This window comes from Heloderma suspectum, chromosome 14 (genome assembly GCF_057233095.1).
Source record: "Heloderma suspectum isolate Gila_16-S chromosome 14, 16-S_ref, whole genome shotgun sequence".
Taxonomy (NCBI): domain Eukaryota; kingdom Metazoa; phylum Chordata; class Lepidosauria; order Squamata; family Helodermatidae; genus Heloderma; species Heloderma suspectum.
In genome coordinates, this window is record NC_139471.1 from 2,195,307 (window position 1) to 2,222,042 (window position 26,736).

Consider the following 26,736-nt stretch of genomic DNA (forward strand, 5'->3'; position numbering starts at 1 on the left):
GGGAAAACTAGAAGACTTCCATTGTTTCGGAACTGCTGCGAAGTGGATGCCGCAGAGCTGCAATGAAGCTTTAAAAGCGACGAGTAACGGAAGTGGGAGGACCAAAGAGAGAAGCGCTGTTTATTTACATGGGACGGTGTTTGCTCGAGACAAGCAGCAGCTGTTCCAGCTGGACCTTGGCTGCTGCACCGACACCCATCCATTCGAAGCGTGGAGGGAGACCCCTCGCCTGCTCGCTGGTCCTCCCCCCACCCCTGGAGCTGGATTCTCTTCCGCCTGCAGACATTTGTTGGGGTGTGCTCTCTGGGCCCCCTTCCTAGCCTATGATTCCTTCATGGGCCTAATGCGCAATACTGGCAGTTTTGTCAACCGGGAGCTACCAAGCGAGAGGGGGCTCTCTTTGTTGTCCTTGGATAGCCCAGCCCTCCTCACCCCCTGGTAGTACGTCTATGAATATTTGGTATCTGAAATTTTCTTCCATAGCAGAGTCTTGAGGCTGCTGAGCACGAGCGAGTGATGGACTTCCATCTGGCTCGCCAAGCCGCTGAGCGTGGTGCAAGTTTTCAGCTGCTTTTGCAGCTCGTCTTTCAAATCGGGGGGCGCCCCATGGAGCAGGTACTCCTGCAACAGCCCACACACCTTTGCCAAGTTGGGCTGGACCACGTCGCTCTTGCACTGCTTCATCAGCTTGTCGCACAGGGCCATGCAGTCCTTCCCAAAGGTGCAGTCCACATTCTGCTCACAGTGGCGTCCCTTGAGGAATCGTCGGATGGCCATCTCTGTGGCCACCTTCTGGAGGTCCACCATCTTGAAGTCATATCCGTTGTTGTAGCCCATGTTCTTGAAGCCTGTCTCGCAGATGTAGAAGTTTCCGTAGGGGCCGTGGAAAATCTCCTCCACAAACTCCAAGAGGCCAATGGCAATCTTGGCACGGTGTGGCCAGGCCGGAGAGAACCACTGGTGGATAACCCTGTGGACAGCAGAAGGCAACAGGGGCTGCAGGAACCGCGGGACTTCCACGGTATAGAGGGAAGTGTGGCGGATCTTCTCAGTGATGTACAAGTCCCCACAGTGGCCCAAAAGTCTGGCGGTGTGCTCCTTCTCGTGCAAAGACAGGGTCAGCAGAAAGTCATTCAGCTGAAGGAGGGCCCAGACGGATTTTGCCTCCGCTAGAGATAACTTCCCGTCCCCGCTGACATCAGCCATTGTGATGATTCTGTTCACTAAGTTGGTGAGGGAGGTCTGTTCACCCAGATTAGACTGCAAAGCAAGCACACACACACACACACACTCACATATTGCATCAGGTCCCCCCATCTCTAGAAACAAGATTCCAAGCTGAATTCAAGGTTGTTGGGTTTTGTTTTGGGGGGGGGGGGTTACCATCTTAGTAGTATATTCTTTTAACTGCTCCCACACTGCAAGGAGTTTGGATGTTGCTTTTTAGTTCTGTTTTGCTCTTAGTTTGAGTTTATATCAATTCTCATTACTGTAAGCCATCAGGTACCTGGCTTTGGAAAGGTGGCATAAAAGCGTCACACAAATAATTTGCTTTCCAGCCTGGGTAAAGCAAAGAAAGACACAAAGACGCTATTAAAAAACTCTTTCAGACTTTGAAAATCACTGTACTTGATGGATTTGGTATCACAGTAACGTGGCTTTCGGAATTGGTCATACTGAGAAATTGAAGCTGGAAGTGAGGGGCAATAGCTCAGAGATAGAGCCCCCACTTTGCATGCAGGAAGTCCCAGGTTCGATCCTTGCCAGCACGTCCAGGTTGGGCTAAAAACCCTGCCTGAAACCCTGGAGAGAGAGCAGCTACCAGTCAGTATCAACAATACCGGGCTAGATGGACTGACGGTCTGGCTCAGTATAAGGCAGCTTCCAGTATCCCTGGGTTATCCTGAGAGCCACTGTTTGTGATCTGGCCATGTCCTCTTAAGACATTTCAGCCGCACAGCCTAGCAGAATCTCTTTGGTTTTTCATAGTTCCTATTTCTTGAAGCCAAAAAACAAACTCCAACAGAAGGAAATGCTCATTCAGGGATGAGTCAAGAGTTCTCGATGATGCTGGTGTTTCTGACTCTCCAGCCCCGTGCCAGCTTCTGCATTTGCCTTCTGAACAGGTCAGCACTTCAGAAGTTAGTGGGCTCTGTGGGCAGGGTGAACTGGCCAGCTGAACCAACCACTCATGGCTCTGACCCTGACGCCCCACTTAAAGCGCAGATGTGGTGGGAGCCACGAACATGGAAAATCACAACCTACATCCAGCGTTGGCTGGAAACAACCATTTGGTGCTTGGAACACTGGAAGCCGTCTCCTACTGAGTTAGATCCTTGGTCCATCTAGCCCCATATTGTCAGCACTGACTGGCGGCAATGGCTCTGCAGGGTTCCAGGCAGGAGTTTTCCCTCCCCTACTGGGAGGTGCTGCCAGGGATTGAACCTGGGACCTTCTGCCAGGGGCTCCCGCTGAGCTACACAACGAGACATGCACACTCAGGCAGGGTGTAAGTCACCTACCCCGCCTCTTGCACCAAAGCAAGGGCCCCACATTTATGCTGCAGGTCGATGTAACTTTACTGCCTTCCCCCACCTGATGCCCTCTGGATGTGTTGGACCATAACTCCCATCATGGCCATGCTGCCTGGGAGCGATGGGAGTGGCGGTCTCACACATCTCTGCTTTGCCAGCACCGTCACAAGTACACTGACTTTTAAGAAATTCAAGAGCATCTCTCTAAATTCATCCATCGATGTCCCTCTTGTGGGCTTGTTGAAGAGGACCACATCTCTCCGGGGCGCCGAGTCTGGGTTGCCATCCGCCTTCAAGGCCTCTGTGATGCCACATTTGATGATCACCTCCTTCTCCTTCCAGAGTCCACTGTATACCTGCAGGAAGTGACAGGAATGTCACCGGGTAGAGCCACGGAGCACAAGCCTATCAGCTAACTTGACATCAGCAGCCAAAGATTAGGCTGCTTAGCTGAAATTGTGAACGGGGGTCGCCTTCCCACCTGGACACCTTCAGTCTGTTTCCCGCCTCCCAGCTGAGCAGAGCAGAGCAGAGCAAGCTGCTCCAGCTGGTCCAGGGACTACAGAAGCAGGCAAGCTCCCAGAGAGCGAGCGAACAGAGTAAGTGAACAGAGGGAGCAAACAGGAGTTGGCCAGGGGAGTTCAGCAGGGGAGGTCAAGGGGGAGGCCCCTAACATTTTTTTTATTTTTTTTACTAAATTTTTTTCATTTATTTGTCTTGTAACACACACTTCCACACCGGTGGGACTCTGCTTTTAACCTCTACTGAGTAGAGGAGCAGGCACAGGCTAGTCTAGAACAATCACAAAGCTAGACACAAAAAGGGAAACGGGGCTATGGAAGGACAAGACTCTCCAGTGGTGGTGACCTGCAAGGTGTGTGCCATGTTTGTTTTCTTGCCTGAGAACAACATGGCCGACACCTGCAACAAGTGCAAGTTGATCACGCTGCTGGAGGAAAAAGTAAGTGGACTGGAGCGGCGACTGTCAACCCTCCGGGGAATAAGAGAACACGAAGAGTTCTTGGACAGAATGGGGGAACTACAGCAGCAAAGGGCAGACCAGAAGCTTGAAGAGCAACAGCAAGATGAGGCAGAAGTGGGAAATGCTGAGGAGAAGAAAAATGGAGTAGAGGATACTCCTTGGAAAACGGTGACAGTTAGGAGAAGAAGAACTAGACGCCACTCTGCACCAGTGGAAGCGGTGGAGCTGTGGAACCGATTCCAGGTACTTGCAGATGAGACTGGAGGACAGCCTGCAGAGGAAGAATCACAGGGGAACCTGCATGAGAGTGAGCAAGAGGCTAAAGGTCAGTCAAACAGAGGCGATGAAACCCAGGCCTACAAGAAGAAGAAGAGAAGAGTGGTAGTAGTGGGAGACTCCTTGCTGCGTGGGATCGAGACCCAAGTATGTCGCAAAGACCCGTGGACTCACCAGGTATGTTGTCTCCCGGGAGGACAGATTAGAGACGTGACTGAAAGGTTGCCTGCACTCATAAAGCCCACTGACAGGTATCCCTTTCTTCTCATCCATGTGGGAACAAATGATACCGCCAAGCGGAGCTACGAAGAGATCACGTCAGACTTTGAAGCTTTGGGAAGGAAACTCAAGAACTTTGGGGCCCAGATAGTTTTCTCATCCATCCTTCCAGTAGTTAGAAGAGGGATAGAAAGGGAACGAAAAATACTCCGGGTGAATGACTGGCTACGAAGGTGGTGCCGACGAGAGAGATTTGGATTCTGGGACCACGGGCTATACTTCCTGGAAGATGGGCTGTTGGCTAGGGATGGGTTGCACCTCACAAAGGCTGGGAAGAATGTGTTTGGCCACAGCATGAAGAACTTCATCAGGAGGGCTTTAAACTGAATCCTACGGGGAAGGGAGATGTAATGTTGGGGGTAACAATGGACGTAGGCGCATGCACTGCAATGGAGAGAACGGCGCTGATAGCGCCCAATAATAGTCTTCAGACACAGGTAGGAAGAAAGCCAGACTATGAAGCACATGGTCTTCGATGTCTATATACTAATGCCCAGAGTATGGGAAACAAACAGAACGAACTTGAACTCTTAATACAGGAGGGAAATTATGACTTGATAGGTATAACTGAGACTTGGTGGGATGACTCTCATGACTGGAATACAGCAGTTGAAGGATATAACTTGTTCAAAAAGAACAGGAGGAACAGAAAGGGAGGCGGGGTTGCACTGTATGTGAAAAATACATATCTCTGCACAGAAATACAGGAGGAGGAGCTTGGTAGCCCCATCGAGAGCATCTGGGTTGAAATAAATGGAGCAAAGAATAAAAGGAACCTGGTGGTCGGAGTCTACTACCGGCCACCCAATCAAGGAGAAGCCAAGGATGAAACTTTTGAAAAGCAAATAGCCAATGTTTTAAGGAAGCATGATGTAGTAGTAATGGGGGACTTCAATTTCCCCGATATTTGTTGGGAGACAAATTCTGCAAAACATGGCCCCTCCAGGAAATTCCTGACTTGTGTGGCGGATAACTTCCTCCTACAGAAAGTAGAGGAAGGAACTAGAGGATCGGCTATCCTTGACTTGATCCTAACCAACAGAGATGACTTAGTGGATAAAGTAGCAGTTACAGGAACTCTGGGGGAAAGCGACCATGTTGTACTTGAGTTCTTGGTTCTAAGGGAAGCAAAAGCCGAGTGTACTCAAACGCGTACCCTGGATTTTAGGAAAGCTGATTTTAATAAACTCAGAACAATGATCAGTAAGGTCCCATGGCAAACAATGCTAGCGAGAAAAGGAGTCCAAGATGGGTGGGAACTTTTAAAAAAGGAAATTCTCAAGGCACAATCACAAACAATTCCAACAAGAAGAAAAGGTGGAAGACAACAGAAGAAGCCAATGTGGCTTCACAAAAAGCTTAGGGATGACCTGAAAACAAAACAGGACACATATAGGAAGTGGAAAGAAGGCCAAGTAACAAAGGAAGAGTACAGGCAGGTAGCACAGAATTGCAGGGATGGCGTCAGGAAGGCTAAAGCGGAGAACGAGGTGAGGTTAGCGAGGGATGCTAAAAACAACAAAAAGGCTTTCTTCAGCTACGTGCATAGTAAAAGGCAGAGGAAAGAAATGGTTGTTCAGCTATTAAATAAGGATGGCAAAATGATAACAGATGACAAAGAAAAGGCAGAGGTGCTCAATTCCTACTTTGGCTCAGTCTTCTCCCAAAAGAGGGTCTATGACCCCCCTGGCAAAGGCGAAGTACAGGCTGAAGGGGCAGGATTGCAGCTTGAGATCAACAGGCATATGGTCAAGGAACACCTCATTACTTTGAATGAGTTCAAATCTCCAGGGCCAGATGAACTGCATCCTAGTGTAATAAAGGAACTGGCAGAAGAACTCTCAGAACCGCTGTCTATTCTCTTTGAGAAATCATGGAGGACCGGGGAAGTGCCAGATGACTGGAGGAGGGCTAACGTGGTCCCTATCTTCAAAAAGGGTAAAAAGGAGGAACCTGGGAACTACAGACCAGTCAGTCTGACATCCATCCCTGGGAAAATTCTGGAGCAGATCATAAAGCAATCCATCTGGAAGCACCTTGACAACAATGCCGTGATTACTCGAAGCCAACATGGATTTGTCAAAAACAAGTCCTGCCAGACAAATCTGATCTCATTTTTTGATCAAGTCACCTCCCTTGTAGACCGTGGGAATGCTGTAGACATCATATACCTCGACTTCAGCAAAGCTTTCGACAAAGTGCCCCATGATATCCTGATGAGCAAACTAGCTCGAAGTGGGCTAGATGAAACAACGATCCGGTGGATCCACAGTTGGCTACAGAATCGGACTCAAAGAGTGCTTCTCAATGGGACCTTCTCAAGCTGGGGAGAGGTAACGAGTGGGGTACCGCAGGGCTCAGTCCTGGGCCCAGTGCTCTTCAACATTTTTATTAATGACTTGGAGGAGGAGGTGCAGGGAATGCTGATCAAATTTGCAGATGACACAAAATTGGGAGGGATAGCTAATACTTTGGAAGACAGAAACAAAATTCAAAGTGATCTGGATAGACTGGAGCGCTGGGCAGAAAACAACAGAATGGCATTTAACAGGGACAAATGCCAAGTTCTGCACCTAGGAAAAAGAAACCAAATGCACAGTTACAAGATGGGGGATACGTGGCTCAACCACACTACGAGCGAGAAGGATCTTGGAATTGTCGTCGATCACAAGCTGAATATGAGCCAACAATGTGATGTGGCTGCAAAAAAGGCAAATGCTCTTTTGGGCTGCATTAATAGAAGCATCGCTTCCAAATCCCGGGAAGTACTAGTTCCCCTCTACTCAGCACTGGTTAGGCCTCATCTGGAGTACTGTGTCCAGTTCTGGGCACCACACTTTAAGAAGGATGCAGACAAGCTGGAGAGGGTTCAAAGGAGGGCAACAAAGATGATCAGGGGACTGGAAACAAAGCCCTATGAAGAGAGACTGAAAGAACTGGGCATGTTTAGCCTTGAGAAGAGAAGACTGAGGGGAGATATGATAGCACTCTTCAAGTACTTGAAAGGTTGTCACAGAGAAGAAGGCCAGGATCTCTTCTTGATCATCCCAGAGTGCAGGACACGGAATAATGGGCTCAAGTTACAGGAAGCCAGATTCCGGCTGAACATCAGGAAAAACTTCCTGAGTGTCAGAGCAATACGGCAATGGAACCAATTACCTGGGGAGGTGGTGGGCTCTCCCACACTGGAGGCCTTTAAGACGAGGCTGGACAGCCATTTGTCAGGGATGCTCTGACTTGGATTCCTGCATTGAGCAGGGGGTTGGACTCGATGGCCTTGTAGGCCCCTTCCAACCCTACTATTCTATGATTCTATGATTCTATGATTCTATGACACCTGTTCAGCAGCCTGGTCTTTTGCCTCCTCCTACAGCCCTTGCCCACTTCATACTGGCCCTGGTCCCATGCTGTACCAAGGCTAGGACCTCCGGGCTGAAATCCAGGGACCCACAGCTTAGAGGGCCCCAAATAACCACCCAGGGAGTGGCAGGTGATGAGGCTCCCACGGCTGATGCTCTCATGCAGCAACCTTTCTTGTTGCTTTTAAAAACATGCTATAGCCAGGAGGCGAGCAGCGGGCCAGGCACGCGGACCTGGTTCAGATTCTCATTTGAGTATTTTTCCTTTATTCCTGAGTAAATACGTCTAGCGTCAGGGCAGCAGAAGCATTTTATTCTTGCAGTCATGGCGGTACTGTGATTGAAGTGAGTTTAAAATGTGAAACTGTACGTTTGTTTAAAAAAAAAATCATCTGGATAGGCAAAGAGCCATTGGATGGTTTGTTTGTTTTTGCTCTAACATATCAGGAGTGTAGAAGCAGTTGTAAAGCATGGAATGGTGGTGCAGGTGTGGTGGTGGGGGAGAAGACAAAGGCAAGTTTTGTGCTTCACAACTGAAGTAATACACTGGGCCGTCTAATGGGCGCCTTCGTAAGACCATGAAATCCAGGGTCTACAATTACCGAGCGATACCACTCCCTAGCCATGAGATCTGACCTCAGCCCAGGCAGCTTTTCCCTTCTGTGCCAGAACGCCATCGCCTCCACGCCAGTCCAATGAACTGGGGGACAGGATTGCCAGCCTCGGTGCCCGGAGCTTCCCGATCCACCTACCTGCTGGGTGGGAGAAGACGACAGGCACTGCTGGAACTCCAGCGTGTGCTCCTCGCAAAGGTCTTTACACGTTGACCCGGAAATTATTCCTTTATTATATTGGTCGCACTGGGAGGGATGGGGAGAGAGAGAGAGAAAACAAATTAGTAACAATGACCAAGTGCCCTCTTTGGGATCAATGTCTCTTCTTGGCCGATTTATTTAATTTGCATATTCCAAGGCCGCCTTTCCAGGTCAAACCCTCTCAAGGAAGCTTCCAACATATAAAGCGGGTGGGGAACCTTAGGCTCTGGGGTCCCAATCCAGCACTCTGGGGGTCTGCAGAAGCCCACACCCCCTTCCCCTGGCCCCACTGCCTTTCCATCAACCACCAATCATTAGGTGGTTTCCCGGGTTTCGTGCAGCTTCTGAACAGCTGAGATGCCTCTCCAAAGGCTTGGCGAATGGCAGTAAGAACTTCAAGCTAAACTATGCTGGTCCTTGTTGTATTTTGGGCTCTGCCCCCTTTGGCGCTGCCCACTCCAGGAATACGGCCCCCAGAGCTCCCAGATTTAATTCATCCCTCGGACTGAAAGAGGCTCGACACCCCTGATGTAAAAGAAGCATAAGAACAATTAAAAGGCAGGACATTGTCAGTTATTTAATGTACAGCTGCTACTAGTTTACTACTTGAGGGCCCATTTGGATTTTCCACCGCAGGCACCCGTCTCTGTCCATTTTGCATATAACCGTAGGTTCTTACCATTTTTCCGGAGAAGACAGTCACACACACCAAAGATTGACTACGCCAGTCAGATCAATGCATCACGTATACAACTTACAGCCATAGTTTTTAGGATCTGTGCTCTAATGTTTTTAGCGACCACGCCAAATAAAGCAACTTGATTGGTTACATAAAGATCTGTGGCTACAAGTGGTTTTCATATTTGCTTGGCCAAACGTGCTATCATACATCCCTCCTGAGAAAGCTGCAAGAAAACTTCCCTGGGACTGATGTACAATTCACAGGGGAATGTGTGGGGTCCCACATACACAAAGACATTGAAATGTGGGAACATTTGCATGAGCTCTCCTCCAGATACAAAGAGGGCATGGTCTGTAACCCTAATTCTGTAAATGCCTTCCTTAGCACAGGGTGAGTCAAGGAATTAAAACGAGAGAAAAACTGCACACCCTCAGTGATGCTGCTAGACACTGAAAAGATTCAGGCCCCAGACCCCCTAGGACACAGATCTGTATAAAATCTGCATGTGGTAATTTATATATGCAAATTTAGAAATAATTACTAGGATTTATCTATATTTTACAGCAGGCAAATCATCCCAGATAAAATAAATTCCGCAATTAATTTGCACCCTGCCACAAACTAATGGAAAAGGATTTTTTTTTGTAAGTTTAATTGCTGTTGCGCTCATGCTCTGCTTGTGGGTTCCCGGTTGACAGCTGGTTGGCCACTGTGTGAACAGAATGCTGGACTAGATGGACCCTGGGTCAGATCCAGCAGGGCTCTTCTGATATTCTTTTGACTTAAACCTGGAGACTTCTCATGTGGCCTTGCTAAGTCACTCTGTTTCAGCCTACAACCCCATCTGTAAAATGGGACATACGGCAAAGTTTCCTACAGCATTGTGGCAAATCAGGAGCAGTGATACCACCGGGTGGGTGGGAGTAAACACAAATAATCCATAGCATTTATGCCTAGGTGCTGAGAGCACTTCAGGTATCTCAGTAGTCGACCCTAATGTGATGATCCTCATTTTGCAGTTGGGGAGATTAAAGTGGGGAGAGGCGGGCTTGCCAAAGGCTACCTAGTAAGTTTGTGTCTGTTTGGAGACTACAACGAGGGACTCCCTCGGTCAGGGTTGGGGAACCGTTTGGGGTCTGGGGTCTGGATTGTGTATCTCCCGCCCCCAGTGTCTATATGACAGGATAAACTTAACGAGGCTTGCTAGATGCGTGGGAGCTTAAAGGGGGGGTGAAGTCTGGGATGCTGTGGGAGACCTTTTACGCCGCTGGCACGCCATGCTGGCATTTCAGCAACCCACTCCGCGCAGCAGGGAAGTCTCTTCCGAGGACAAGCCTCTCTCCTTCCCTGCTGCAGCGCCTTCCAGCAACATCGCAGCCAGGGCTTCACTCATCAGAGGTCTCACCAGGAAGCAGGGATGAATCAGCGGTGCGGTGCCTTTCTTGCAAACGAGAACCGATTAACGTGTCAAAACAAGGCAGGCGCTGGAGCGCTGAAGAGGGGGCAGTGTAAACAGAGGCCAAACGGCGCGCCTCCGCAGCGCCAAGGGAGCACTGGGAACGGACGCGATGGAGCCAAGGAGAGCGGGGGATAAACTGCAGCGCTGACCAGGGAAGACCCAGCGCCTGCTGCTGTCTTGGGGATGGACAGGAGGCAGGGAGGGCAGGCCGCAACAGGCTCAAGACCACTGTTGTTACGAGAAAAGGGCCACGTGCGGCCAGCCACAGGTCTCCAGATAAAAGGGAGCAGCAAGCCAGGGGAAAGACCATCTCTGGCTGAAACCAAGGGAAGTCCCTGCCAGTCAGATAGCAGAAGTATATTTGGGCGAGTGGGCCAGATTGCTCCCCCCCCCCCCGGATGAGTAAACATTGGGCTTTTTATTCTGAGTAAAGCTGCATGGCTTCAGGCTGTGTGTCATCCTTTGCATTAGAATGGCTGCATCCCTCTGCCCTGGGGAAAGGAAGGCCCTATCCGGCCAAGGTGCGGGATGGATGAGATGCCTCTCCAGCTCTGCGTGATGCCGGATGAGTCCTGACAGTCCCTGGTGTAAAAAAGGCGCCCAGAGAAGCCCGAGGCCCCGCAGGCCAGACTGGAGAACCCAGCGGGCTGGTTCAGGCAGCAAGTCGAGGGTTCGGTATCTCTAGGAGACAAGACTGTGCTAGACAGACAAATGGCCTGACTGCACATAAGGCAGCTCCCTTTGTTCCTACAGAGGTGGAGAACACAGGCTCGGGACCAGCTGTCAGCCCCAAACCGGAGCGTTTTATTGCTATACGCTGGAGTCCCCGTGTTTTTTGGAGGGGTATTGTTTTTTTTAGAAGCGCAGGGCCATGAGCGTTCAGTCAGAGGGAATGTTGATGGTGCAACCTATAGTTTTACTGTTTTCCTTTCTATCGGCCTTTTTTATTACGCAAACCTTCCAGTCCCGGTTCCCTTGGCTTTCCCCTCCCTCCTGAACCAGGTGCAAAGGTTAGGAGATGGAGTTTTCACGGTAGGAGAGGAAAAACCTCTGGCTTGCATCTCCCAATATTGGCAGGCGTTCACGTTGCTGCAAAAAGGTTGCTCCTCCTTCCCGTGCCAACCAGACGTGCTTGGGAGCATGCCTCCGTGAACAACCGTGAAATCAGAGCCCAGGGAGCATTTCATTAGAGGCCCCACTCAGGGTAAGTTCCTGATGGCAACCTGGGGCCATCTGGCTGCCAAAGGCTTCCAGGGGTTTCTGCCCAGGCACTGCGAGCTCCACGCCGTTTTCTGGGATCGCGTCTGCCTGCCTGCCTGCCTGCGGATGGGGCGCACCCAAGTTAGTCAGATTCGACACACTGAGGAAATCCAGCCCCTGTGCTGCAAAGAACCTACACTGGAGGAAGAGGATTTTACACCACATGAAGCTGGGACTTGATTCTTTGAGGGTTCACCCCCTCCAATTGCTAGGTAAAACTACCCAATTTGGCTTCTACTGATCCTCCACCTTTTTTTTTTTTTAGCCTAGCACAGATTCTAAATTTATCTCTAGCTTTGTTAACATAAAGACTGCCAAGTTGATCTCTACTTCGTTTTTCCACCAGCCAAAGAACCTGTTTGGTCTGCCCCGGATGGAGACAGTTAGGAATTAACAGCTGGATTTTATGTTTTCACAAACAGAGGATCAGCGATTGTTACTTTCCTCTTCCCAGGGGTGCTAGGGGCATGGAGGTCTGAAACCATCATACCCCCCGGCAGATCCCAATTCGAAGGTCTGCAAACTCTCCTCATCCATAGCAGGGAGGAGCCATGGCTCAGTGGTGGGACACCTGCTTTGCAGGCAGAAGGTCCCAGGTTCGATCGCCGGCATCTCCAGGTAGGGCTGGAAAAACCCTTGCCTGAAACCCTAAAGAGCCACTGCTGCCAGTCAGTGTTGACAATGCTGGGCTCGATGGAGCAAGGGCCTGACTCAGTCTCAGGCAGCTTCCCATGATCTACTTTAAAGCAGCCCCTTAATCAGAGCCATGAGGACTAGAAGCCTACTTTGTTTTTAGGCAGAATGGCTATATGTAGCTCAGCAGCAGAGCAGCAGAGCCCCCGCTTTGCATGCAGAAGGTCCCAGGTTCGATCCCCGGCCACATCTCCAGGTGAGGCTGGAAAAACGCCTGGAGAGCCATTGCTGCCAGTCAACGTCAACAATAGTGGGCTGGATGGACTCTGGATAAGGCAGCTTCCTGTGTTTGTATCATAAGACGTTACCTATGCAGACATCCTGACTACTACAACAAGTCTGCCTTCCCCCCACCTTCCGACCCCCTCCCCTGTCAACTGGCTTTTGGTAACATCCTTCCTGATGAAGAGCCTTGGAGATCTTGAAAGACTGCACCTTTTGGGGTGATCTTTGACTTGGCCTGGTAAGGTATTACGCTGTATCAGGGGTGCAGAACCTTAGGCTGGGGGGCCAAATCTGACCCTCCTGGTATTCCAATCCGACCCCCCCAGGGTCCCCAGGTGGCCACACACCCTTCCCCAGCCCCCCCATTCCGCCCCTCGACCACTGATTGTTTGGTATTTTCCTGGCTTTTGTGACCGTTCCCCCCCATTCTGTAAGGCCGAAATGCCTCTCCCAAGGCTAAGCGACGGGGAGGAAGAGTGCTGAGCTAAACAAATACGGCACTATTTTGGCTCCACTGCTTTTGCCTTCGCCCTGCCCGCTGCTGGACTGCGGCCCCCAAGAGCTCCTCTGAAATGCAATCTGGCCCCTGGGCTGAGAGATGCTCAACACCTCTGTACGTCATCTGGCCCCCGGAGGACCTGGGGGGGAGGCAGTTTGGCCTCCCACCTTAAGCTAGTTCTGTACTCCTGGTGTAGACAGTTCTGAGCTATATGGACCAAGGGTCTAACCTGGAATACGGCAGCGCCGTGTGAACACCCCCTCGAGACCCCATTGGGGGAAGGGGGATCAGTCACCACCCTGGCCAGCCCTGACACCCACGTGGGGCACCGCTGTCCAAACCACACCATGCAGGGATGTGTTGGCAGGAGGCTCCCATGCACCCCCGCCGCAGACCAATGGCTGGGAACATTCCCATGCAGGAGATGCTGCTCTAGACCCCTAACCTGGAGTGACTGGTCTCTTACACACACACACACACACACACACACACACCCCGAAACCAGCCCCAAGAGCAACATAGGGAGAGTCCACAAAAGGGAAGCGACCCGGAAAAGCGATTCTGAGAAACAGCTGGTGCAACACGTGTGGCAGGCGCCTTGTTGACACCAGGGGCTGCCAGGACTCATCCCGCATCATGCAGCGCTTGGAGGAGAGGGCGCCGATCTAATCCCCCACCTTTCGTCCGAGAGATGCAGCGAGCTCGTGCCACCTTTGCTTCCCCCGGGTGGGCTGAACCTGAAGCCCACTCCTCATTTCTAAAGCTTGTGCTGTAATGTCTCCCAGCTTGTGGAATTACGTACCCAAATAGCAATTCAAATTTTGTGATGTTAGGAACATAGAAAGCTGCCTTATGTGATGTAAGACCCTTGGTCCATCTAGCCCAGTATTGCTGATGCTGACTGGCAGCAACCGCTCTCCAGGGTTTCAGGCAGGATTCTTTCCCAGCCCAATGTGGAGATGCCGCTGGGGATCACACCTGGGACCTTCAGCATGCAAAGCAGGAGCTCTACCACTGAGCTGTGGCCCTTCCCCTAAAAATAAAGCAAGATTCTAGTCCTCAAGGTTCTGAAAAAAGAGATGATTTAAATGAGAACATAGGAAGCTGCCTTATGTGATGTAAGACCCTTGGTCCATCTAGCCCAGTATTCTTAACATTGACTGGCAGCCATGGCTCTCCAGGGCTTCAGGCAGGATTCTTTCCTAGCCCTACCTGGAGATGCTGCCAGGGATCGAACCTGGGACCTCCTGCTTGCAAAGCAGAGGCTCTGCCACTGAGCTACGGCCCACTCCCCGTTCATAAGCAATTCATTGCTCACAGCAGCCAATTCAAAGACAAACACTGCTGTCCTAGTTCCCACTTCAAGGATCACCCATGCAGCACAGACGTCCACACTCATACCTATGCGCGCGCACACTGGCTTATTTCTAGATTCCCACACTCTCGTTTCTCTCGACAAAGCATCTCTCTCACAGATCCTTGCACACAGAGAGTCCACGCCACGCTTTGATCCCTTTTTCGGATTCACCAGAAACATTTGCGAGTTTTGGAAGAGAAACACTCACTATGATCATTTGGCAGACGTGTCCCCGGCAGAGTTCTGAGTAGGAAGAGTAATGGATGTACACCATCCAGCTGCCCACAAAAATGCCAAGCCAGGCAAAGAAGAGATATTTCACCTTGATACCAGGAAGGCGGCTCTGGGGGGATGAAGTAAAGAAAATGTTTGTTTGTATACCCTGCCTTTTTTTAAGCTTGTTTTTCACTGCACACCTACACAGCTGTGAATAACCACAAATAACCAATTGGCGGTTTCCCGGCTTATGTGCAGTTTTCCCGGCTCCCTCCTCTAAACAGTTGAAATGCCTTGCCTAAGGCTGTTACTGGCAGTAAGAGTGCTAGACTAAAATATGCTGGTATTTCGGCCCCGCCCCCTTTGCCTTCAGCCCCGCCCACCACTGGAACGTGGCCCCCGAGAGCTTCTCCAAAATGGAATTTGGCCCTTGGGCTGAGAGACGTTCAACACCTCTGTTTTAACAGGCATGTGCTGTTCAGATTATTATTATTATTACTGATGTGTTTTTAACCGAAGGGCTTTTATGTTTTGATTATCATTTCATATTTGAACTTGTTTTTTTGGTGTTTTGGGCCGCCATGCACACCATTTGTTAAATGGAAAGGTGGGATATCAATTTAATAAAACATAAAATCATAATAATAGTTGACTAAAGATTGCAGCCCTCTCCAAATCCTGCCATGGGAGACAACTCTCCACACAGTGGGAACAATTTGTGCACTTCTGATTTTGGCCGGAAGCGGAGAAAGATGTTCTGAGCCCTGGCATGATCATGGAGGATGGATCTCAATGCATCTGTCCGTTGACAACTGTTAGACAAGACCAGCCAGAACGGCCCTGGACACCTTGCCAAGATGTGTTTCCAGTCAAGAAGACACAGGACTACCAAGAAGTGTTAGCTCAAGTGGAGGAGCAAAGGACATCCCAGGGCTTTGCATCATGTGCCTTCAGTATAGGCCTCTGTGCCCATAGCCCTAGAATGATGGAATGAACTCCATATGTCTTCACACAGCATATCGTTAATCTATGGAATTCACTTCCACAAGACGTAGTGATGGCCACCAATTTGGATGGCTTTACAAGGGGGTTAGACAAATTCCTGGAGGAGATGGCTATGAATGGCTACTAGTCCTGATGGCTCTATGCTACCTCCAGGATCAGAGGCAGTGTGCCTATGAACACCAGTCGCTGGGGAACATGGGCGGGAGGGTGCTGTTGCACTCGTGTCCTGCTTGTGGGTTTCCTGTGGGCAGCTGGTTGGCCACTGGGGGAACAGAATGCTGGCCTACATGGACCCTGGCTCTGATCCAGCACGGCTCTTCTTATGTTAACTCCCTGAAGGAGTCCAGCATTCTGGGAGTTGTAGTCCAACACATCTGGAGGACATGACATTGAGGTAGGCTGGATTAAGGCTTTGAGGACATAAGAACGGTCATGTCTCTTGGCATCTTCTCTGGGACATAACCTTAACACACACACACACACACACACACACACACAGAGAGAGAGATTACTGGGCGTTGCTGCATGTTATGCTCTTGTTCTTTTTTTTTTTCAGATTTGCACATGCATAAATTAATTTAAAGCTGCATCGAGCACAAAGAGCAAGTGTTTTAAGGGAAGTCAGGAAAATCATTTTCCCGGCTGTTAAGGTCAACAAGGGTTAAGGTCAACCCACCCCAGTATTCTTGCCATGAAAACTGAATGGATCAGTACAACCAGAGATATGTCGGTATACCATTGGAAGATGGGACTCCCAGGTCAGAAGATGGTCAAAATGCTACTGGGGAGGAGCAGAGGATAAGTTCAACTAGCCCAGATGTGATGACGCAGCTAGCTCAAAGCCGAAAGGACGGCTAGCAGCTGACGGTGCTGGTGGTGAACGACGAATCTGATGTTCTAAAGATCAACACACCATAGGAACCTGGAATGTAAGATCTATGAGCTAGGGCAAATTGGATGTGGTTATTGGGGAGATGTCAAGGGGACAGCAGAGGATGAGATGGCTAGATAGCATCACGGATGCAATGAATATGAACTTGAGCACGCTCCGGGAGAGAGCGCAGGACAGGAGGGCCTGGCGTGCTATGGTCCATGGGGTCACGAAGAGTCGGACACGACTGAACGACTGAACAACAACAAGATTAAATATAGACATTTTGGGTGTCAGTGAACTAAAATGGACTGGAATGGGTCATTTCACATCAAATGACCACCAGATCTACTACTGTGGACAAGAGGACCACAGAAGAAATGGAGTAGCCTTCATAATTAATAATAAAGTGGCTAAAGCAGTGCTTGGATACAATCCAAAAAATGACAGAATTATCTCAATTTGAATTCAGGGTAAGCCATTTAACATCACAGTGATCCAAATATACGCCCCAACCAGAGATGCTGAAAAAGCAGAAGTAGATCAGTTCTATGAGGATCTGCAGCACCTACTGGATAGTATGCCAAAAAAAGATGTTATTTTCATTATAGGAGACTGGAATGCTAAGGTGGGTAGTCAAACGACACCTGGAATTACAGGCAAGCATGGTCTGGGAGAACAAAATGAAGCAGGACATAGGCTGATAGAATTTTGCCAAGACAACTCACTGTGCATAACAAACACTCTCTTCCAACAACCTAAGAGACAACTTTATACATGGACTTCACCAGACGGTCGACACTGAAATCAGATTGACTACATCCTTTGTAGCCAAAGGTGGCGGACATCTATGCAGTCAGTAAAAACAAGACCTGGAGCTGATTGTAGTTCAGATCATGAACTTCTTATTGCACAATTTAGAATCAGACTAAAGAGAATAGGGAAGAACCACAGATCAGTTAGATATGAGCTCACTAATATTCCTCATGAATATGCAGTGGAGGTGAAGAATAGATTTAAGGGACTAGATTGAGTAGATAGGGTCCCGGAAGAACTATGGACAGAAGTTCGTGACATTGTTCAGGAGGCGGCAACAAAAAACGTCCCAAAGAAAAAGAAAACCAAGAAGGCAAGATGGCTGTCTGCTGAGACACTGGAAGCAGCCCAAGAAAGAAGGAAAGCAAAAGGCAACAGTGATAGGGGGAGATATGCCCAATTAAATGCAAAATTCCAGAGGTTAGCCAGAAGAGATAAGGAATTATTTTTAAACAAGCAATGCACGGAAACGGAAGAAGATAATAGAATAGGAAGGACAAGAGACCTCTTCCAGAAAATTAGAAACATCGGGGGTAAATTCCAGGCAAAAATGGGTATGATCAAAAACAAAGATGGCAAGGACCTAGCAGAAGCAGAAGAGATCAAGAAAAGGTGGCAAGAATATACGGAAGATCTGTATAGGAAGGATAATAATATCAGGGATAGATTTGACGGTGTGGTCAGTGAGCTAGAGCCAGACATCCTGAAGAGTGTGGTTGAATGGGCCTTAAGAAGCATTGCTAATAACAAGGCAGCAGGAGATGACGGTATCCCAGCTGAACTGTTTAAAATCTTGCAAGATGATGCTGTCAAGGTGATGCATGCCATATGCCAGCAAATTTGGAAAACACAAGAATGGCCAACAGATTGGAAAAAATCAACCTATATCCCCATACCAAAAAAGGGAAGCACCAAAGAATGTTCAAACTGTCGAAGCGTGGCACTTATTTCACATGCCAGGAAGGTAATGCTCAAGATCTTGCAAGGTAGACTCCAGCAATTCATGGAACGAGAATTGCCAGATGTACAAGCTGGGTTTAGAAAAGGCAGAGGAACTAGAGACCAAATTGCCAATATCCGCTGGATAATGGAGAAAGCCAGGGAGTTTCAGAAAAACATCTATTTCTGTTTTATTGACTATTCTAAAGCCTTTGACTGTGTGGATCATAACAAATTGTGGCAAGTTCTGGGTGGGATGGGGATACCAAGTCATCTTGTCTGCCTCCTGAGGAATCTGTATAATGACCAAGTAGCAACGGTAAGAACAGACCACGGATCAACGGACTGGTTTAAGATTGGGAAAGGAGTACGGCAGGGTTGTATACTCTCACCCTAGCTATTCAACCTGTATGCAGAACACATCATGCGACGTGCTGGGCTTGATGAAGCCAAGGCTGGAGTTAAAATCGCTGGAAGAAACATTAACGATCTCCGATATGCAGATGATACCACTTCGATGGCTGAAAGCGAGGAGGAGCTGAGGAATCTCATGACGAAGGTGAAAGAAGAAAGTGCAAAAGCTGGGTTGCAGTTAAACCTCAAAAAAAACAAGATTATGGCAACCAGCTTGATTGATATCTAGCAAATAGAGGGAGAAAGCGTGGAGGCAGTGACAGACTTTGTCTTTCTAGGCGCAAAGATTACTGCAGACGCTGACTGCAGCCAGGAAATCAGAAGACGTTTACTTCTTGGGAGGACAGCAATGACAAATCTTGATAAAATAGTGAAGAGCAGAAACATCACACTGACAACAAAGGTCCGCATAGTTAAAGCAATGGTGTTCCCCGTAGTAACCTATGGCTGCGAGAGCTGGACCATAAGGAAGGCTGAGCGAAGGAAGATAGATGCTGTTGAACTGTGGTGCTGGAGGAAAATTCTGAGAGTGCCTTGGACTGCAAGAAGATCAAACCAGTCCATACTCCAGGAAATCAAGCCAGACTGCGCACTCGAGGGAATGATATTAAAGGCAGAACTGAAGTACTTTGGCCACATAATGAGAAGACAGGACACCCTGGGGAAGATGCTGATGCTAGAGAAAGTGGAAGGCCAAACGAAGAGGGGCTGACCAAGGGCAAGATGGATGGATGATATTCTGGAGGTGACGGACTCGACCTTGGGGGAGCTGGGGGTGGCGACGGCCGACAGGAAGCTCTGGCGTGGGCTGGTCCATGGAGTCACGAAGAGTCAGAAGCGACTGAACGAATAAACAACAACAAAGGTCAACAAAGCTGGTGTTCCAGGCAAGGTGCATTGGTGGAGGACGCAGGGGCAACATCGCAGCCAGCCAACCAGACTCCCCCAGTGGCAACCCCCCCAGGGAAGACAAAGACTTTGTTTTCAAGAACTGTAGCTCCACATAGAGAGAGCTGAGCTCTGAAAACAGATCATGGTGCAGCCAGGGTTGGAACTTGGGGTGAAAGTCCAGGCCACCACCTCCCAGTGGGTCCCAAAACAACCTCCCATAGAGCAGAAGGTCATATGGGCACCCACTCCATTTTGTTCCTGTATTCATGATATTGCAACAATTTGAGTGCATTTAAAGTGTAGTGCTCCGAGTCTGTCTTTCATCAGGGCTGGCGATCATTCCAAGCTACCAGGAATGTAGACACAGTTGTAAAATACTGAATGGTGGCAGCAGGCGTGGAAAGAGGAGAGAAATGTGAGTTGTGTGTTTCACAACTGAAAAGATACACACGGCCATCTAGAGGAGTGGCCCATGAGTCCATGAAGTCCAGAGTCTAAAATCACCTGGCTGTGCCACTGAAAATAGAATCTATCCACAGCCCAAAAATTATCTTTGAGGCCAAGGTGACCCATCCATCCAGGTCACACTCTGCCCTCTGGCAAGCCCACAGCAGTGCAGCTAGATAATTTCAGACCCTGGATTTAATGGACTTAGACCCCCCACCCACGCCTCCATTTAGACGACGATGTGTATTACTTCAGTTATGAAGCGCACAGTTAACATTTTTCTTCATTTTCTTCACAGCTAACGTTTTCCCGCCCCCAACTTCCATTCCATGCTTTACAGACTACATTCCTGATACATTGGGGGGGGGGGGCGACCCACAATATTGAAAAAAAAAAAAAAAAGTTGCCAACCCTGTTTAATAATTTCTTTAAAAAGACTCTGAGCATATAAAGTTTTGCATTTTAAACTCACTGAAATCTCAGCACTGTCACAACCGCAGGAATGAAACGGACGTTTGCTTCGCTGCTTTGATGCTCAACTCATTTTAGTTGGGAAAACGTCCCGTTTTGTTTCAGTAAGAGAGAATGTGTTTTAAAAGTCAAAATAATTTCAAAAAATAAGCATCTGGAGCCATGTACACCTGGCCTGCTGCCACACTGCCCTGTCGAGAAAATGCTTTTAAAGATTACAAGGGAAGGAAATTCTGGCAACGGCTGTCCTTCCCAATGGATCTCAGCATGCCCCTGCCAGTCATTTGGGGTTTCCCTGGGGGGGGCTGGATGTCACCCCAAGATCCAGTCCTAATGGTTCTACTGCAAGCCCAGCTACAAATGGCGGAGGAACAGGAGACCTCTCCAGCGGCCACACTTGTGCATTGGTGCCAGGTATCCATTTTAACTCCCATGTGTCAAAAGAGGATTGCCAACCCAGTAGCAGCCTCTGCTCCTTTCTCTCTCCCTAGTCAGGCATGTTTGCCTCTCTGACAGTTCGTTCCACTAACGTGAGAATGACAAGCGCAAGGAGCTAACAGGGAGACAGCTTTGCTGAAAGAGTTTTGTGAAAGGGCACCGAGGAGGATGCCAAGGAGCTGACTGGCAGGTGCTTTGGAGGACCAGGCAATGACACCCGCGAGCGATCCAGTCTCTGCGTTCCATTCTCCAGGAGAGGGCTGGGTGGGTTTGATTATGCAACGGGGATCCAACCAAATCTCTCCAGCTGCTGATTTTTGCTCCCTCCTGTCTCAGAGCATGCAGAGGAAGAGCATCGGTTGGGGAAGCAAACAGTGCCTGAAATGCTTCCACTTTCCTTGCACCAGCATCCATCAGCAAAAAGGGCAGCTAAAATGATCAAGGGGCTGGAGCAACTCCCCTATGAGGAAGGGTGGCAATGCTTGGGACTCTTTTGCTTAGAAGAAAGGTGAGTGAGGGGGGGACATGCTGGAGGGGCACCAAATTACGTGTGGTGCGGAGAACAGGGAGAGGGAGGGATTTTGCTCCCTCTCCCATAATACTAGAACCCCAAGGGGTTGTCCCATGAAGCCGATCGGTGGGAGATTCAGGACAGACAAAAGGATGGACTTCTTCACACAGTGCATACTTATGCTATGGAATTCACTACCAGAAGATGTAGCGATGGCCACCAACTTGGATGGCTTTAAAAGGGCATTAGACAAACATGGAAGAGAGGGCTCTCAAGGGGTACTAGTCCTGATGGCTCTATGCTCTATGGGACTAGTATCGGGGGCAGTGTGCCTGTGTAAACCAGTTGCTGAGGAACATGGGTGGGAGGGTGCTGTGGCACTCCTATCCTGCTTGTGGGTTTCCTGTTGGCAGCTGGTCGGCCACTGTGTGAACAGAATGCTGGACGAAATGGACCCTGGGTCTGATCCAGCAGGGCTCTTCTCTTCTTCATTCGTTCATTTAAAAGAGTCCTGGTATTTTATCAATACTCTTTCCAACTCAGGGGCAGTGGGGAGGGGGCTTTTGCATATTAAAAACCTTCCCATTTAGTCTGGATTATGTGTGGATAATTCTGCCTTGCAGGAACTCTTCAAGAGGAGAGCTGGTCCCCTCAGCGAGCCTCAAAGGGTGCTCAAGACACTTGACAAACACCACAAAAGGCAGAAAGGGGCAGGGCAGGGGGAGGTTGTGAGAAGTCTGCAGGGCTCTGTTTGTGCTTCCAATCTGCTTCCAATGCAAAGAGTGCCCCTGAGCACATGCAGAGGATTTTTCACCACTAAGCCACTACAGAGAGTCCTGTGCACAGCAGGAAATAGAGGCAAAGTTTTTGGAGACCAAGAGATGATGTTTCCAGACACATTTGGTGCCCAGTCACTCCGATTCTGGATGTTAAGCACTGGATCACCAGTAAAACATTTAGGAAAGGATTAGAAAGGAATCAGCCTTGCTGTAATGTCTGGACTGCCTCTGGCAGGTGGATTTTCACACCCCTGTTGTAACCCCTTTAAGGAAAAATACCCGCCACCCCTGTAAAAAGTAATAATCCTATTCCTAGATGGGTTACTGTACTCCAGTGGCTTGTTCGTGTGAGTTTGGACCTTTTCTCTCACTCTAGTTCTGTATGGACTGATAGAACCGCTGCCTTTTTTATCTCCTAAGGGAGATTCAGCCATCCTGCATGCAGACTATACTTGGAATGTAGGGTTATGTAATACTCATATTGGGCCCTTACTGGATAGAAATTTGTGTCACTTATTCCACACACATTCTGACAGCCTTCAAACAAAAGCAACATTGCCCAAAATACCAATAGTAAAATTAGTTCCATCCAAAGTAACAGACTGCGTCTCCCTAGGACTGCAACCATTCTGTTGCTCACTTACTAAACGCACCGTTTGCCTTTTGGCCTGGTGCAGGACAGTTTGCAATAAGGACAAGGCAGAATAAACACAATTCTAGAACAAGAATACGACATTGAAAACACTTAGAACAAAAACGGATTCACCAGAAATTCGTGGCTGCAATCCAGCAACAAAGAAAACGCCAGCGTCCTCCAGACACCTTGCAAAAGTGAAGAGGTGGCGAGCAAACAGCACTTATGACTAGATCAGCCTTCCCCACCCTGGTGCCCCCCAGATGGGTTGGACGGCAACTCTCATAATTCCCAGCTGGATGGGTTGGAATACAAGTCCCAGCCAGCATAGCCAATGGCTGTCCTAGATCAACGGAGGAAAGCTTTAGTCAAGCATTAAGGGTACATTTTCTGGTCTTTGGCGTAGCAAGCTTGGGTGGCCGTATTTTATAGCTTTGCTAATAGGAAATGGGAAGGAAAGCCTTAAAAACAGCCCTGCCAAGCACCTCTTCTCTAAAATTGCACATGATCTTGCAGCTCCGTGGCATGCATTACTGAGGTTTTTGCAATAAGCACATGTATTTCAACCTGACTGATCTGCCTTGTAACTGACTCATCATCTAAAAAAAATCCTTTAATAGATTGACAGCCCTCAATATCTCCGTTCAGGGCCCAGTGCAGGCGGGAGAAGGGAAGAGGGGGAAGAAAGGAGAATGGAAGCTGCTCTGACTGTATGAATCAGGTTGCAAAAAACACCCACCACCACAAGTGCAGTTCAATGCTACTGTGCTTGTTTATTCAGAAGTATTCAGCGGAACTTACTTCTCAGTAAGCGTGCGCAGGATTACCACCTCGCCAGCCTTCAAGTTTTGAAAAGATCTCCCCCTTCTGCTCAAAGAACCCTAGAATGTAACTGCCCCCAAACACCTGTGCAGCTGCCTGGTTACTCAGAATAATTTTCCAGAGGGTAGCTGTGTTAAATCTGTTGCAGCCTTCTGGTGCCCTCCGGAGATGTTGGACTATACATCCCAGTATCCCTGCCAGCATGGGGGTACTGGGAGTTGTAGTCCAACACCAAACACTACAAAGAGTCTTGTGCCAAAAACAGTCCAACCACAAAATCAACAAGGAGTCTTGCATCAAAAGCAACAAAGAGTCTTATAGTGCCTTAAAGACCAAAAATGTTATTCTGGCATATGCTGTTGTGGGCTATATAGCCCATTTCATCAGATGCATGGAGTTTGATGGAGAGTTTCAGGTTTATATACAGTACATATGGTAGGTCAGTGTTTGCTATTCTTCTCTCTCACACACCCTGCAATATATAGTATATATAACCCTGAAACTCTCCATAACACCCCATACATCCGGTGACTTGGGCTACAGTCCAGCAAAGCTAATGCCTGGAAAAATTGGTTCATCTTTACGGTGCAACGAGACTCTGTTGTTGTTTTTATGTGGAAGAATGTTACGTGTATTGAAATGGATGCTGGGCCTTCTCCCATCTAAATGTGCCAGGTAATGGCCACGTTCAAGAGAGCTCCTTGCAATTTCAAAACAGGTTTCATTGCCAACTTTGCAGCGGGCACTGCACAAATTCCTGAGGTGCCCTTGCTAGCCATTGGCAACACTGAATATCCAAAATAGGCTGATGTGTTGAAATTCACAAGTGAGTGCCAACAATCCCAGATGATTCCCCCCCCCCCAATGCCTCCAAACCACCAGATATTATTTCCTCCCTTTGATGGTCAGTATTCATCTGGTGTACCTCTCTTGTGTTTCTGCACATTCGTAACACTTTTCTGGGATTCACTGAAAATTGCCAGGCCTTCCCTGGAATATTACACACTTTTGCTGCTGACAGACACTTTTTTTTAAAGCAGATCCTAAATCTCACTTGTGGCAGCAATAAAGACACAGAAAGAAAGATCAATTTAGCCTAGTATCCTGCTTCGAGCAAGATGGATAGAAAATTCCTTCTCTTTCCCCTTTCTTGATATCACACGCATACACCTCAGTGCATAGCAAGAAAGGTCTCGGGGAAACCCCAAAGGGCTGCCTTTGAAATTGACTTGATTCTCAAATCAACCCATTGAAAAGGAGAGAGAGCACTAAGCATATTGTGTGAAACTGACCGGCTTGTCCATTTCCACACACACAGAACACCAACCGCAACCTTTCTGTGAACCTTTGGCTGGGATGAAGCCCTGGGAATCTCGCCACCGAAGCAAACAGAAAGATCCATTTATCCCAGTATCCTGTTTCCAGCAAGACAGACAGAAAATTCCTTCTCTACCCTGGGCCTCATTTCTTTGCCCATTCTCTCGTTATTGCACAAATATACACACACACATCTTGGTGCGTAACAGTACTTGTCTTGGGGAAACCAAAAAGGGCTGACTTTGAAATTGACCCAGTTCTCAAATGAACCAGTTGAAAAGCAGGGAGATTCCACGGCATACCGCGGGAAACTGACACGTTTCTCCATTGCCACACGTGTACCAGCCTATCCTTTCTGTGAACCCTCTGGCTGGGATGAGGCCCTGGGAACCTCCCTGCCAAAGCAAACAAAAGCAAGATCCATTGAGCCCAGTGTCCTGTTTCCAGCAAGATGGATAGAAAATCTCTTCCCTGCCCTGGGCCATTTCTCTGCCCTTTCTCCCATGATAGCACAAGCACACATGATTTTGAAACTGACCCGGTTCTCAAAGCAACCCACTGAAAAGCAGAGAGAGAACTAAGCATTGTCCATTCACACACACACACACACACACACACACACAGCACCAGCCACAAGCTTTCTGTAACCCCCTTGGCCGGGATGAGGCCCGTGGAACCTCTCTGCCGAAGCAAGCAGAAAGCAAGAGCCACTGAGCCCAGTGTCCTGTTTCCAGAAAGACGGACAGAAAATTCCTTCTCTACCCCTGGCCCGATTCCTTTGCCCATTCATTCTCTCTCTCCCCCAACCCACCCCCCACACGCATACTTGCAGCCCGGCCCAGGGGAGCGCCTGGCTTTCAGCTTGGGCACCCCGCAGAGCCCTTTCCAGGGATGCTTTTCCGCCCTCCTCCTCCTCCTCCCTTTCCCGCTCCCCCCCCTTTACCTGGAGGCCCTTGGAAAGGGGGCAAAAGACCACCAGCTGCACGAGCCTCCTCAGCCTCCTCATGCTGGGCCTGGCTCCCCCCGCGCCCCCACCAGCACCAGCGCAGCAACCCCCGGGAGCGGGGAGAGGATGCTGGATGAAGATGGTGGCGGCTCCAGGGGGGATCCGCTTCCTCGCCTGGAGAGGGAGAGACCGAGAGCCCGGGGGGCTTTTGTTCCACGCCCCCTCCTCCTGCCCCCGGCTGGAGGACTGGGGGCGGCAGCTGCTCAGCGCGCCCGTCCGCCGCGGCTGGGGGAGGCGGCGGCGCTGCGCTCGGGCGGGGGCGGGGGCGGCGCCGCGGGCCCAGGCTGGCGGGGGCCCTCCCCGGCCCCCCCGCGCGCTGCTGCTGCTGCTGCTGCTGCTGCACCGGGGTCCCGCCGCCCCGGCCGCCCCGCCTCCCCCGGGGCTGGATGCAGCGCGGATGGCGCGGCGCCGCTGCTGCGGCAGCTTTCCTGCGCTCGCCGCGGCCACCTTAAAGGGGACGTCCGCCAGCCCGCTTTCTGCCCGCCGATGGGAGAGAGAGAGAGAGAGAGAGAGAGAGAGAGAGACCCGGGGGGCGGGGATCCCCCAAGCCCCCCCGCAATTGGGTCGCCCGCTTGCGCTGCCTCCTCCTGCCTCCCCGAGCGCGCCTGGCCAGAGTAGCGTCGCGAGGGTCGGGCCCTGGAGCCGAGGCCAAGCGCCCGCCCCCGGCCAGGGGGTCCCCCAGGGCCGCCCAGAGAGAGGCGAGTGATGCGCAAAGAGGGTCGGCTTGTGCACCAGCGCG

General features: G+C 49.7%; 1 protein-coding gene across 1 annotated transcript; it reads right to left on the minus strand.

Annotated features, from left to right (window-relative positions):
* Window positions 1-26,219, minus strand: DIPK1B (divergent protein kinase domain 1B). Its single transcript, XM_084820786.1, has 5 exons — window positions 25,935-26,219; window positions 14,629-14,763; window positions 8,183-8,290; window positions 2,714-2,890; window positions 1-1,260 (listed from the first exon to the last, which is right to left on the minus strand). Exons 1-5 carry the CDS (start codon window positions 25,995-25,997, stop codon window positions 448-450), a joined length of 1,296 nt encoding a protein of 431 aa, XP_084676912.1. The 5' UTR covers window positions 25,998-26,219; the 3' UTR covers window positions 1-447.
* Between the last annotated feature and the right edge of the window lie 517 nt (window positions 26,220-26,736).